The sequence below is a fragment of the Canis lupus genome, chromosome 5, assembly GCF_003254725.2.
Source record: "Canis lupus dingo isolate Sandy chromosome 5, ASM325472v2, whole genome shotgun sequence".
NCBI classification, from domain to species: Eukaryota; Metazoa; Chordata; class Mammalia; order Carnivora; family Canidae; genus Canis; species Canis lupus.
Genome location: NC_064247.1, coordinates 28,485,814 through 28,500,590, shown reverse-complemented (window position 1 = coordinate 28,500,590; position 14,777 = coordinate 28,485,814). Strand labels below are relative to the sequence as shown.

Here is a 14,777-nt window from a genome sequence, read left to right as displayed (position 1 = left end):
AATACATTCTGACTAAGTGGGTTTTTTTCGAAGGATATGTTAGGGTGAATTTAAAAAACAATGTTATTTATCATTTTAATAAACTAATAAATACTATATGATTATCTCAGGAGATACAGAAAGGGCATTAGACCAAAGTCACCATCCAGTCATGATAAAACCTTTCAGCCATTTGGGATTAGAGTAATGGACCTTGTCAACCAGATAAATGGCATCCTGAAAAAGGTGTAGCTAACCTAATAGTAAAGGACTGAATGCTTTCTCCCTAAGATCAGGAATAAGACAATGAGGTCCACTCTCACTACATGCATTCAGCATTGCACTGAAGGTCCTAGCTAGCCCAACATGTTTAGGAAAAGAAAGCATACTGACTGGAAAGGAAAAAGGAAATCTGTCTTTATTTGCTTCCCTATCTTGGCTACTGTAAATGCTGCAATAAACATAGGGGTACATATATCTTTTCAAATTTGTGTTTTCATTTTTTTAAAAGATTTTATTTACTTATTCATGAGAGACATGGAGAGAGAGAGGCAGAGACACAGGCAGAGGGAGAAGTAGGCTCCACGAAAGGAGCCCGATGCGGCCCTCAATCCCAGGACCGGGATCATGCCCTGGGCTAATGGCAGGCGCTCAACCACTGAGCCACCCAGGCGTCCCTCATTTTCTTTGAATAAATACCCAGTAGTGGAATTACTAGATCATATGTTAATTCTGTTTTTCATTTTTTGAAGAACGTTCATGCTATTGTACACAGTGGCTGCACCAGTTTACATTCCCAACAGTGCACAAGGGTTCCTTTTTCTCCATACCCACATCAACACTGTTATTTCTTGTGTTTTTAACTGTAGCCATTCTGACAGGTGTGAGGTGGGATCTCATGTGGCTTTGATTTGCATTTTCCTGATGATGTGTGATGTTGAGCATCTTTTGATGTGTCTGTTAGCCATCTGGATGTCTTCTTTGGATATACGTCTATCCAGGTCCTCTGCTCAGTTTGATATTTTTGGTTTTAAGCTATATAAGTCCTTTATATATTTTGAATGTTAGTCCCTTATCAAATCATTTCCAAATGGAGCCTTTTAGTTTCATTGACTGTTTCCTTTTCTGTGTAAAAGCTTTTTATTTTGGTGTAGTCCCAATAGTTTAATTTGGCTTTTGTTTCCCTTGCCTGAGAGGGTTAATATCTAGAAAAAAGTTTTCTATTGCCAGTATCAAATAAATCACTGTTTTATTCTACAGTTGTTATGGTTTCAGGTCTCACATTTAGGTATTTAATCAATTTTCATTTTATTTTTGTGTATGGTATAAAAAAGCAATTTATCTGCAGATGAATGGATAAAGAAGGCATGTGTGTGTATGATGGAATATTAGTCATAAAAAGGATAAAATTGTGCCATTGGCAACGACATAGAAGAACCTAACAGGTATACTCCTCTAAGTGAAGTAAGTCAGAGAGAGAGAAATACCCCATGATTTCACTCAAGTGTGGAATTCAAGAAACAAAAGGGAAATGAGGGAAAAGCAAAGGGAAAATGAGACACACAAAAAGTCTCTAAATACAGAGAACAAAATGGTGGTTGCTAAAGGGGAGGGGTGGGGGGGATGAGTGAAATGGATAAAGGGGATGAAGAGTACAATTATCTAGATGAGCACTGAGTAATATATAGAATTGTTGAATCATACTGTACATAGACATTTTAACAATGAGCACGCAATGTTTTTCTGTCTCTGTCTTCCTCGATTTCTTTCATTCCCTACTCTTTAGAGTACAGATCCTTTACCTCTTTGTTTAGGTTTATTCCTAGGTATCTATGGTTTGGGGTGCAATTGTAAATGGGATTGATTCCTTGATTTCTCTTTCTTCAGTCTCATGGTTAGTGTATAGAAATGCCACTGATTTCTGTGCATTGACTTTATATCCTACTTTGCTGAATCGTTGTATGAGTTCTAGCAGTTTTTTTGGTGGAGTCTTTTGGGTTTTCCACATAGAGTATCATGTCATCTGCAAAGACTGAGAGTTTGACTTCTTTGCCAGTTTGGATAACTTTTATTTCTTTTTGTTGTCTGATTGCTGAGGCAAGAACTTCTAGTACTATGTTGAATAGCAGTGGTGAGAGTGGACATCCCTCTTGTGTTCCTGACCTTAGGGGAATAGCTCTCAGTTTTTCCCCATTGAGAATGATAGTTGCTGTGGGGTATTCATATATGGCTTTTATGATATTGAGATATGTTCCCTCTATCCCTACACTGTGAAGAGTTCTAATCAAGAAATGAGGGATCCCTGGGTGGCGCAGCGGTTTAGCGCCTGCCTTTGGCCCAGGGCGCGATCCTGGAGGCCCGGGATCGAATCCCACATCGGGCTCTTGGTGCATGGAGCCTGCTTCTCCCTCTGCCTGTGTCTCTTTCTCTCTCTTTCTCTTTCTCTCTCTCTCTCTCTCTGTGTGACTATCATAAAAAAAAAAAAGAAATGATACTGTACTTTGCATTTATTGAGAAGTTCTTTTCCTTTCTTTTATTAATGTGGTGTATCACATTGATTTGTGGGTGTTGAACCACCCTTACAGCCAGAAATAAATCCTACTTGGTTGTGGTGAATAATCCCTTTAATGTACTGTTGGATCCGGTTGGCTAGTATCTTGGTGAGAGTTTTTGCATCCATGTTCATCAGGGATATTGGTCTGTAATTCTTTTTGGTGGAGTCTTTGGTTTGGGAATCAAAGTAATGCTGGCCTTATAGAACGAGTTTGGAAGTTTTCCTTCCATTTCTATTGTTTGAAACAGCTTTAGAAGAATAGGTATTAATTCTTCTTTAAATGTTTGGTAGAATTCCCCTGAGAAGCCATCTGGCCCTGGACTTCTGTTTGTTGGGAGATTTTTGATGACTGCTTCAATTCCTTGCTGGTTATGGGTCTTTTCAGGTCTTCTGTTTCTTCCTGTTTCAGTTTTGGTAGTTTATACATTTCTAGAAATGCATCCATTACTTCCAGATTGTGTAATTTGTTGGCATATAGTTGCTTATAATATGTTCTTATAATTGGTTATATTTCTTTGGTGTTGGTTGTGATCTCTCCTCTTTTGTTCATGGTTTTATTTACTTGGGTTCTTTCTCTTCTCTTTTTTGATAAGTCTGGTCAGGGGTTTATTGATCCTATTAACTCTTTTAAAGAACCAGCTCCTAGTTTTGTTGATCTGTTATACTTTTCTTTTGGTTTCTATTTTGTTGATTTCTGCTCTAATCTTTATTCTCTTCTTCTGCTAAATTTCAGGTTTATTTTCTGTTCTTTCTCCAGCTCCTAATTTAGTTATAATGTTGTGTTTTTGAGACCTTTCTTGTAAGGCTTGTTATTGCTGTATATTTCCCTCTTCAGACCACCTGTGCTGCATCCCAAAGGTTCTTAAGAGTAGTGTTTTCATTTTCTTTTTTATTATTTTTTATTTTTTTTAGTGTTTTCATTTTCATTTGTTTCCAGGAATTTTTTAAATTTTTATTTAATTTCCTGGTTGACCCATTAATTCTTTAGTGGGATGCTCTTTAGCCTCCATGTTTTTGAGTTCTTTCCAAATTTCCTCTTGTAGTTGAGTTGCCATTTCAAAGCACTGTGGTCTGAAAATATGCAGGAAATTATCCTAATCTTTTGGTACCCATTGAGACCTGATCTGTGACCCAGTATGTGATCTCTTCCGGATAATGTTCCATGTGCACCTGAGAACAATGTATATTCTGTTGCTTTAGGATGGAATGCTATGCTTTTTTTTTTTTTTTTAAACACAGGGTATTTATTTATTTATTCACAGTTGAAATTTAATTGTTTCCAACTTTATTACCAAAATCATTTGAGACCTATAAAAATACATTGAGGGGCACCTAGGTGGCTCAGTGGTTGAGTGTGTCTGCCTTTGATTCAGGTCGTGATTCCGGGATCCTGGCACATCTTTATCTTCCCCTTGACTCCTTTCTGGTCACTCAAATGCAGATGGCAAATGCCATCTTGCCATGAGGAAGGGTTGAAAAGGAACGATGGGGCAGGAGTCTGGGTTCTTAAGCACATGAAGCACAATTACCTAGAATTTTATATGATAGCAAAAGAAACTATATCTGTGAAGTTCATCTGGTTCACTGTGTCATTGAACGCCTTTGTTTCCTTGTTGATCTTCTGCTTAGATGATCTGTCCATTGCAATGAGTAGGGTGTTAACCTTCTGTACTGTTATTGTTATTATCATACTATTACTGTATTATTATTGATGTATTTCTTTTGTCACTAATTGGTTTACATAATTGGCTGCTCCCATGTTAGGGGCATAAATATTTACAATTGTTAGATCTTATTGCATAGGCCCTTTAATTATGATATAATGTCTTTCTTCATCTCTTGACAACGGTCTCTGGTTTAAAATATAATTTGTCCGATATAAGGATTACCACTCCAGCTTTCTTTTGAAGTCCATTAGCATGATAAATGGTTCTTCACGCCCTCACTTTCAACTTGGAGTTGTCTTTGGGTCTAAAATGTGTCTCCTGCAGATAGCATATCTATGGGTCTTGCTTTTAGCCACTCTGATATCCTTTTGTCTTTGATTGGTGCATTTAGCCCATTTACATTTGGAGTAACTATTGAATGATGTGAATTTAGTGCCATTGTATTACCTGTAGAGTCACTATTTCTGTAGCTTGCCTCTGTTCCTTTCTGGTCTGTGTTAGTTTGGGCTCTCTCTTCTCTTAAAGGATTTCTTTGAATATTTCTTACAGGGCTGGTTTAGTGATCACAAATTCTTTTAGTTTCTCTTTGTCCTGGAAGCTTTTTATCTCTCCTTCTATCTTGAATGACATCATACCTGATTAAAGTATTCTTGGCTACATATTTTTTCACTTAGCACCTTGAATATATTATGTCAGTCCTTTCTGGCCTGCTGGGTTCTGTTGATAGGTTTGCTGCCAGTCCTAATGTTTCTACTCTTGTAGGTTATGCGGCTTTTGTCCTGAGCTGTCTTCAAGATTTTCTCTTTAACATTTGTAAGCTTCACTATTACATGTCAAGGTGTTGACGTATTTTTATTGATTTTGAGGGGGCATTCTCTGTGCTTCCTGCACTGTGTGTTTCCTTCCCCAGCTTAGGGAAGCTCTCTGCTATAATTTGCTCCAGTATATCTTCTGTCCCTCTCTCTCTCCTTCCTCATCTGAAATCCCAATTACTTTTAATATTGTTTTGTTTTATGGTATCACTTATCCCTCGAATTCTTCTCCCATGATCAGTAGTTGTGTATCTCTCTGTTTCTCAGCTTCTTTATTCTCCATCATTTTGCCTTCTACATTACTGATTCTTTTTTCTGCCTCATTCATCCTAGCAGTTAGAGCCTCCAATTTTTATTGCATCTCATTAATAGTCTTTTTGATTTTGATTTGATTTGATTTTAGTTCTTTTATTTCTCCAGAAAAGGATTTTCTAGTGTCTTCTATGCTCTTATCAAGCCCAGCTATTATCTTTATAATCATTATTCTGAACTTTAGTTCTGACATTTTATTTATATTCATACTGATTAGGCCTCTGGCAGTCAGTACTGCCTCTTGTTCGCTTTTCTGAGGTGAGTTTTTCCATCTTGTCATTCTTACAGAAAGTGATTGCTTTCTATTTGTAGAGTTGTAGCTATTCTTAGATTTCTGGCTGAGTTCACAGGTTTTCAGAATGATTTGATAGCTACCCAGCTGAATTCCTGGGACTAAATGAAACTAAGGTTTCCTGCTTCTCTGCCATCTTGGAGTCCTATCAATTTCTTTTTTTCTTTTTCTTTTCCCCCTTTTTCTAAAAAACATTTTAAACTGAATACTTTCCCCCCACACACACTATAACATCTCATTGCAACTTCTGGTATATGAAATAAATAGTGGCTACAAGGCTGTCTCCCAGTTTTGGAAACTACTATAAGCTTGAATCAAATGAAGTTTTCAGGTATTTCCAAAACTTGATCATGGATTATCATCATCACCCCCACAGGTGAACATCAGCACATCATTTTTCTTAGTAGAACAATAGTGTTTGGCAATTATGATTAATAACTAGAGTTATCAGATTGAAGAGGAAAGAGTCACTAAAAGTGGACCTGTGTTTAAAGTTCATGTAATAAACATTGAAATTGTAGATATTAAATACTCTTGGATATTTATTTGGTCATTCGGTATTTTCTTGGTCAAGTCACTGAATGTGGCTAATAATTATAACCCCCTTAGAGGGTTGTGTTGAAGTGTAGAGGTATCTATGTGAATAACATGCTTAGAACAGTGTCTGCCCCAGAATGTGTTGCAGACGGGCTTGCCGTTGTTACCCTTGTACTGACCTCATGGAGATCCTCACTCTTCAGGCCTGTAACAGTACTGGAGCTCCCCAACTCACCTCCCTGCCACCACATCCATCCCCTGAATGCCTGTTCTCCCCATGTCTACTGGGTAATCTTTATAAAATTCAAATCAGATTGTGTCACATGCCTGGTTAAAGTTTAATTTGGTCTTATTGCTTTCCAACTCCTTAGTATAAACTCTGAAAAAGCTTCCTGGTCTTGTCCTTACCTAATTAATAAACCCAATTTTCTCATGTCTCCCTTATTATTTGTCCTCCCTTTTCCTACTGTCTGTCTTTACCAGAGTGTGACTCTTACCTCTCAATACTTACCTCAGGCATTAATTCTACCAGAAAGCCTTCCCTGACTCTTGCCCTCATACACAGTTGGGATTTGGTGACCCTCGCACTGTGTTCAGTGAGCACACTTCTTGTCCTCAGAGAACTTACTGTATGGACTGCAGTATCTCCTTTTTTGTCCATGTTCATACCTCGCACAGGCCGTTATCAATAGGGATTATGTTATCACTTCACGTCTAAAGCACCTAAGGAATGACTGCCACATAGCAGCTGTTAATACAAGTTTGCTGAATACCCATGAACTTGATTAATGCTTGAAGGAAGTGAACGACAGGCCCCTATGCTGCTCTGCTTCTGTGACATCTTTATGGAAAGGATAAGTAATAAAAAGAGGTTATATTTAGATTCAAACTTGGGCTCCAGATGTATAACATTTAGTTTTAAAAACCGGTAAATTAACTTGTTTCAAGCCTTAGTTTCTCCATTATTATAGTTTTATTTTATTTTGTTTAAGATTTTATTTATTTATTCATTAGAGACACAGAGAGAGAGAGAGGCAGAGACACAGGCAGAGGGAGAAGCAGGCTTCATGCACCGGGAGCCCGACGTGGGACTCGATCCCGGGACTCTAGGATCATGCCCTGGGCCAAAGGCAGGTGCTAAACCTGCTGAGCCACCCAGGGATCCGTCCATTATTATAGTTTTAATCCCCAGTTCATGATTGTCTTGTGTTGAACCTCACATGGTGTAATGTATGTGAAGCACAAGAGAAGGGTAGAATCAGCAGTATGATGTGGACAACCGGACTCTGGAGTGAGGTTCCAGGGGCCACATCATGGGTGTGGCATTGCCTGCTCGGTGGTTCTGGGCAGGCTCTTCCTTCCCTGCATCCACTGTCTCCACTGTAATGTGGAAGTTAGAACAGTATTTGCTCCTAAGGATTATTGGTACCTCTACAGCACTCAGCACAGTTGGTGGCACAGCATCCAGTGAACATTAGCTTAAAATGTTCCTTCCAGTTCTTTCTGCCTTTGTCAAAATCCAACACAGCTTTCAAAACGTAATACCTTCTTCCTTTACTGACTTCCGTGATGAAATCATTCTTATATAAACTCAAACGACATATAACACATTCTTAAGTGAACTCTCCTTGACACACAGTATAGTTTTGTGTGTACGATGTAGTGGTTTCCAATTACATGCATTACAAAGTGATCACCAGGATAAATCTAGCTGCCCCCCATACAAAATTGTCACCAGGTTAGTAATTACATTCCTTATTCTGTACCTTGCATCGCCATGTCTTATATATTTTATAACTAAGATTGGACCATTTAATCCCCTTCCCCCATTTCAGCCACCCTCCACCTCCTATCCTCTGGCAACCATCAGTTCTCTGTTTAGGGGTCTGTTTCTGATTTCTAATGTTTGTTTTTTAGATTCTACATAAAGGTGAAATCATACGGTTGTCTTTCTCTGACTTAATTCACTTAGCATCATAGCCTCTAGGTTCACCCATAATGTCCCAAATAGCTTCATTCTTTTTTAGGGTAGAGTAATATTCGTGTGTGTGTGTGTGTGTGTGTGTGTGTGTTACAACTTCCTTATCCATTCATCTATCGATGGGCACTTAGGTTCCATATCTTGGTTATTGTAGATAATGATGCATTGAACATAGGAGTGCATACATATTGTGGAACTGTTGTTTTCATTTTCTGGTCAGACCAGATGTTTTCTGGAGCTGTGGTAGTACAGGGCACTTGCCCACTGTTGTCCCCTGGGGTTTCATGGGGGGGGAGGGGCTGCAGTCAGACCAGATGCCTACCCCTAGCCCACTGATGGGGCTGCAGTGGAACTGGTGTGTATGTGACTGTTGTCCCTCTCCCCAGGGTAGGAGCCACTTCACAGCCTCGCTGGCCCCCCTCGCCCCCCTCAGTGCAGCTTGCACACAATGAGGCTTGTGATGCAGATTCCCTGGGGAGCACATGGGGAGGTGCAATGACATTAGCAACATAGGTGGAGAGTGTTCTTATTCCCACTGGTGTCAGAGTATGTGGGCTGCTCTGTGGAGGAGGGAGGTGGTGCCCACCAGCTCTTCTTTTCATGAGAAAGTTTCAGTATCCCCGCTTCTCCTGTGGATATCCTGAGAATCAGCCTTGTGCACAGTAACTGCTGAACTGGTGAACAGTAAGGGCTTTAACATCAATGGAATGGCTGTTTTCTACTGACACTGATATTGGTAACCATCAGTTACCTATTGCTACACAGTAAATTGCCTGAAAGCTTCAAGGAACAAAACAATAGAATTCATGGTGTCACTGTTTCTGTATGTCCAGAATCGTGGTATGATTTCAGCTATATAGGCTCAGGTCTCCTGCACCCTATGGTCAGGTGTTGTCTGGGGTCTGGGGCCACCATCATCACAGCGTCTAAGGGCACTAACAGCCTGGCCATCTGTAGGCCTCTGGTCCCTATGGACTGTTGATGTTGATGTCAGTTCCTTGCTCCACAGGCATCTTCATCCAGAAACTCTCAGCATGACACTTTCCCTTAGAGCTAGCACAGGGAAGGGAGAGTGAGAGGGCAAGCCAGCAGAAGCCACAGAAAGTGGCATCCCATCATTCTTAGTGTATTCTTTCATTAGAATCAAGTCACCAAAACCAGTTCTAACTCAAGGTGAGGAGACTTCATGAGGGCATGAATACCAAGTGGCAGGGAGGTTCCCTATACAGTAACATAACATTGTACGAAACACTGTGAAAAGAAGCTCTCTTTCTAAGACAGGACAGCATAACAATGAGAACCTGTGTCTGCTCCATGTGACACCAGCTGAGTGGGCTCAGTTTGGAGCTGGAGGATCTACTTGCAGTTTGGGTGGCAGGTTTGTGCTGATTGTTGGCTGGGAGCTCAGCAGGACAGATGGTTGGTCCTTGTGCAGACACCTCCAGTCAGTCTCTCTATACAGGCTACTTCACTTCCTTACAACATTAGATCTTGGTTCTGAGAGTAAACCACCCAAGAAACTGAAAATGAAAGCTGCTAATTTGTTATTCCTAGACCTGAAAACTGAATCTGATACAGCATCACTTATGCTTGATTCTATTCTAGTTGTCACCAACCTCTTACTCAAGTACAAGGGACATGGACCTCATCTCTCAATGGGAAGATACCAAACTCTGCATCAGTCATCTTGCCATATATCAAATTCCACCAAAACATACTGGATTAAAATGTTGTCTAAAAAAACTCATTTATTTTAAGTTTAGAAGCCTTAAATGTAGGTAGGGTTTGGTGGAGAAAGCTTGTTCACATGGCTAGGCTAGCAAGTTAATGTTAGCTGAGAGCTAGAAGCCTCCATCCATCTGCACATAGGCCTCTCCAAAAATTGGGCTTCAAAATATGGTGGATGGGTTCCAAGATCAAAAGTCTCAAAAGACAGGAAATACAATCAACAGATTTCTTATGGCCTGGTGCTAGAAACTGGTACAGCATCACTGCTACTGTATTCACAGGACCCTTCTTTACGAAGACAAGCACACACTTCTGGTCTCAGCAGGAAAAGCGTTGGAGACTCTGGGCTCATGTGTTAAAATCACCACCCCTGTCTTAGTTCAAAGCACTGCTCTGGCACTTTTGTGTCATATTCCTAAGAAGGTTTACTTTATGCATCTAAATGATTGAACCAGATGTTTTCTAAGGTGCTTATACACTCTAAATTTCCATTATCTTACAATTTTTGTTTTCCATGCCTTGTTGATATATTCTACACCATCATTTCTCAGCTATATAATCAGTGTTTGGGGGTATGAAATTGATGTTTTCTCCCTATTTTACTATACTTTAGAAGTTTGGATATTTATATAATATTTGGAAAATCCATCAAACTCTCAACAGAGAAGGTATAGTATGAGGATGAACTTATAGAATATTGTGCAATAAAGAAGTACGTATTAATAGAGAATATCAGTTAATAGAAGGTCAGATATTTAAAATAACTATTTTAGAATAGTTTTATTTACTTAATTTAGAGTAAGTTTTTAAAAATTTCTTCTCTTTTTATTATACATGGTTTGGGGATGAAAATCCATTATACTTCTCTATGTAGAGTTTGAAGAAATTCTGTAGGAGCCAATAGTTTAAAAAAAAATTACCACTTATAAAATGAATTCATCAAATTTAATTTGATTTCTTTATGTACTAAGTATTGTTTTAAGAAAGCATGGTTTGCTACTTTGTATATACCAGTTTATATTTGTTTATTGTTTCAAAATTTTTTATTTTAAAAAATCTTATTTTTTTAAATTTCAAGTTTCATTTTAAATTTTAGTTAACATATATGGTAAATCTGGTTTCAGGTGTAGAATTTAGTGATTCATCACCTACACACAACACCCAGTGCCTCTCCATGCCCATCCCGCATATAGCCCACTCCCCACCCACCTCCCTCCAGCAATACTAGTTTGTTCCTTATCATTGAGTCTCTTATGCTTTGTTTTCTTCTTTTTTTCCCTCCTTCCCCTGTGTTCATCTGTTTTTCTTAAATCCCGCCTGAGTGAGATCATTTGGTATTTGTCTCTGACTTACCTATTTCCCTTTAGCATAGTACACTCTAGCTCTGTCCACCTCCTTGCAAATGGCAAGATTTCATTCTTTTTGATGCCTGAGTAGTATTCTATCATGTATATATACTGTATGTTCTTCAGTCAGTGGACATTTAGAACTACCCCACAACCCAGCAACTGCACTACTAGGTATTTACCTAAAGGATACAGAAATACTGATTTGAAGGGATACATGCACCTGATGTTTATAGCAGCATTACCCATAATAGCCAAATTATTAAAAAAAAAATCTCCTTTTAGAGAAACAGATTAATTCATTCTGTCATTTCTATTGTGATCAAAGAAAAACATACATATCTTAAAGAAATAAACGTCATGATACACATAAGGTGGATTATGCCAAAATGTTTTCCCCATCACATTAATGTTAAAAGGTCTCTTGTATAAATATTATATATGTAAACTTAATTTGGCTCCTTTTTAACTTGCAGTGTCCTCTTGCATGGCAGAGCAAGTGGGAAGGCCCAGAAGATCCCGTACAATACCTCAGAGGTCTCGTAGCTCGTGCCCTTGCCATCCAGGTAAGAGTAAATCATTTAGTGGTGGGCGTGTATGACTCTAGTGGTATAGACATGCATATTGAGATGGCTTCTTTGCTGGCATTCCGTGTAAATGCTATTGTACATAAAGTATCATGTATTCATTCTCTGTGTCATCAGTGTTGATAGAGCATTCTTTTAAAATACTTTTTTCTCACTGTGGCACTTCATAACTTTTGAGAATTCAGAGAAGAATACACCTGTAATATATGTGGTCATCTGGTAACTGATAGTGATTCATAACTGTGACCAATTGACTTTAGAGCATGTCCTCCTCCCCATGGGGAACTCCTTTTTTCTATCTTTTCTTTTTACAAATCACCTTTTTTCAGAATGATCCAGCCAGGTAACTTGCAGGAAAAGTGAATGGAATAAGGAATGATAGTGATTTTTTTTTTTGGAGGATTAGCAAATGGTACTGGTTAGTCAGTGCACACATCGTACCTCTACTCCTGTGGTTTCACTCCCCTCTCCCTCTGCCAATTGCACCTACCTCACAAACAGCCTTCTTTATCACAATCATTGCAATCCTAGGAGTCTTTCTAGACCAACCCCTCTCCATCCATGCTCGTTTCAGCAGAGGACCTGCCTGCCCACAGCTTCAGCCTTGTCATCACTCATCACTGCTCTGCCTCTGAACCCCTGGAGCGTACATATCATTCTTTGACCATAAGCATGTTTCGTTCCCAATTTTTTCATGGGGTTATTAGACTTTCTAGACTCTTCCTGCTTAGAATTGTCCCAGTCTGTCTCTTTCCTGAACCTGCCTAACTCACCCTGGAATCCATGACACATAACATTAACCATTCTCTTTCCAGAATCTTCATTATCCTAACTCACTTTCCGTCATACTATATCCTTCCTAAAGACGGTTGAACTTGGGTCCATACACAAGTTGCTGAGCTCAGCTAGTGGCACCACATACTGAGGGTTCAGCATGGGAAGGGGCCTGGCACTGCCTTGTGTGCCACCATGGCTGTTTCAACTGTTCGTTCCTTTGCTGAAAGCCGTTCTGTCATCACCTCCTTTCCCCTAGCTGAAAACCTCCCATTTTATTTTATAGAGAAAATTCAGGCTATGAAACGTGACCCTTTGAGAAGTCTGACTCTTGTCTCCCACCCATATTTGTCTCAACCTCCCTCATTATCTTTGTTCTAATATGAAAGAAGTTGATCTTGTGGTGAAGGTATGTCTTTAGATACGCACTTGACTTCATGTGTTCTGAGCTCTGTAGACACTTCCTCCAGGGGTCCTTCCCTTACTCCTCTGTCTTCATCTCTCTCTCCCTTTGTAGTCTTCTGTGCCAGTCTACAAATGAGATCCGTGCCAGTCTACAAATGAGAACCCTATAAAGGGGCCAAGACTTGTCGGAATGTTTGTCTGGCTTCTTATATAACTAATCTCTGGATTGTGGGATTATTTTAGGAAAAATATTACTGGATCTGAAAATGACATTAAAATCAGCAGGTAGAGAAGAACCAGTCAAGGACTGTTTTTCTGCTGTGCATGTGCCAGGATATAATCAGCAAATGACAGAAGATGGAGGGAGGAGGATAGAGAGGGCAGAGAAGAAGGACTTCTGTCCTTCTAATATACAATAGTTTTATCATTTTTACCACCCCTGAGGAATATGTTCTTTTCAGTTATTTGTTTTCCTGTTTTAATTTTTTTCGTTGTTATAAGTGTACAGTGATGTACCTTTCTAAGGTAACGTTTAGTGTTTGGGATTCACTTTTCAGCTATTGGGTTTTCACAGGTGTCTTCTGTGTGTCCCAGGTAAGAGTCAGGAGCAGCATATGAATGTGGAGGAATGCTGTAGCCACACAGGTGGGGAAGGAAGGGGCGAGCACGTAGCAGTATTGCTGTGATCCTGTGTGACGATGGGAGTTTCAAGTTTTTTGAAAAGGTGTGATGATGCTGAGAGTGAGTTCAGCAGCTTGAGCTCAGTGCCATCCATACTTTAACATCCTAGAGCATTTCATTCTGAGGCATACCATCAGAGAGAACAGAACATGCTGCTGAGGGTGTCCTCTACAGTTCATTACAGAGATGTTATGCAAATCCTGGGGGCCTGGCTGGGCTAGGGGAAGTGTTCCTGGAGTGATTGATTCACTCAGTCATGGTGCTGTCCAGCAGCTACTTGAAGGCGGCTCTGAGTGAAGCATTGGAGTCACAGTGGTTACAACTGATGCAGTTCCTGTCTCATGGTTTACAAGTCTTACATTTGTGCACTGTCGCATTTAACAGTTCTGCCTTGGTGCCCAACACTTTTCTGAGGTTGCTCAGTGTGGAATGGTAAACAGAATAGGCATATACTGTGTTCCAAGGAACGATCCTTACAGTTTCTCAGAAAGGATAGACAACAGAATAAACAACTGTGCAAGCCATAAAGGAAGTGGGTACCTCGGGGCAAACAGTAGGAGTCCCTACCCCACCGGGGGACCAGGAAGCTGAGGCCCCAAGCACAGCACAACGAGGACCCAGCAAGGAGGAGAGGGGTTCAGAGATGACATGGGAGGCAGGCAGGACCAAATCACGAGACTTTATTGAAGAATTATATTTGATCCTTGGCGACCCATCACAGAATGTGAGGAAGGGAAATGAGATTATTTTGGAGGTTAAGCTTGCAAGGTGAGTCTTAGTCTGCTGGGTCACAGAAGGTTACTGCCGACCAAACTTGGATTGCCATGTGTCAGTGGCAGGCTTTCATGCTTATGTTGTTAGGAATGAGTTCCTGCTTAGGTTCTGTGTCTCTTGTTTTAAAATTTATAGTGACTGCGTGAACTCCACCGAGAAATTTTTTTTTTTTTTTTTTTTTTGGCCTAACTGAAACTATTGGCTGATATATACCACCATATTTGCCACCCTTCCTACTTATGTTAGAATCTTGTATCAACTTCTAGCAACTTGGAAGTCTGGGGAGATCTAAGCAATATCTGGAATTAATAAATACCAGTTAGCATGTTATATAAACTTCTCCTTAAG

At 39.8% G+C, this 14,777-nt stretch overlaps 1 protein-coding gene across 1 annotated transcript in view; it reads left to right on the top strand.

Annotated features, from left to right (window-relative positions):
• Positions 1-14,777, top strand: part of DYNC2H1 (dynein cytoplasmic 2 heavy chain 1) — a 339,893-nt gene that overhangs the window by 259,257 nt on the left and 65,859 nt on the right. The window contains 1 exon segment of the mRNA XM_025465708.3: positions 11,685-11,774. Coding sequence (XP_025321493.3) covers positions 11,685-11,774 — 90 coding nt within the window.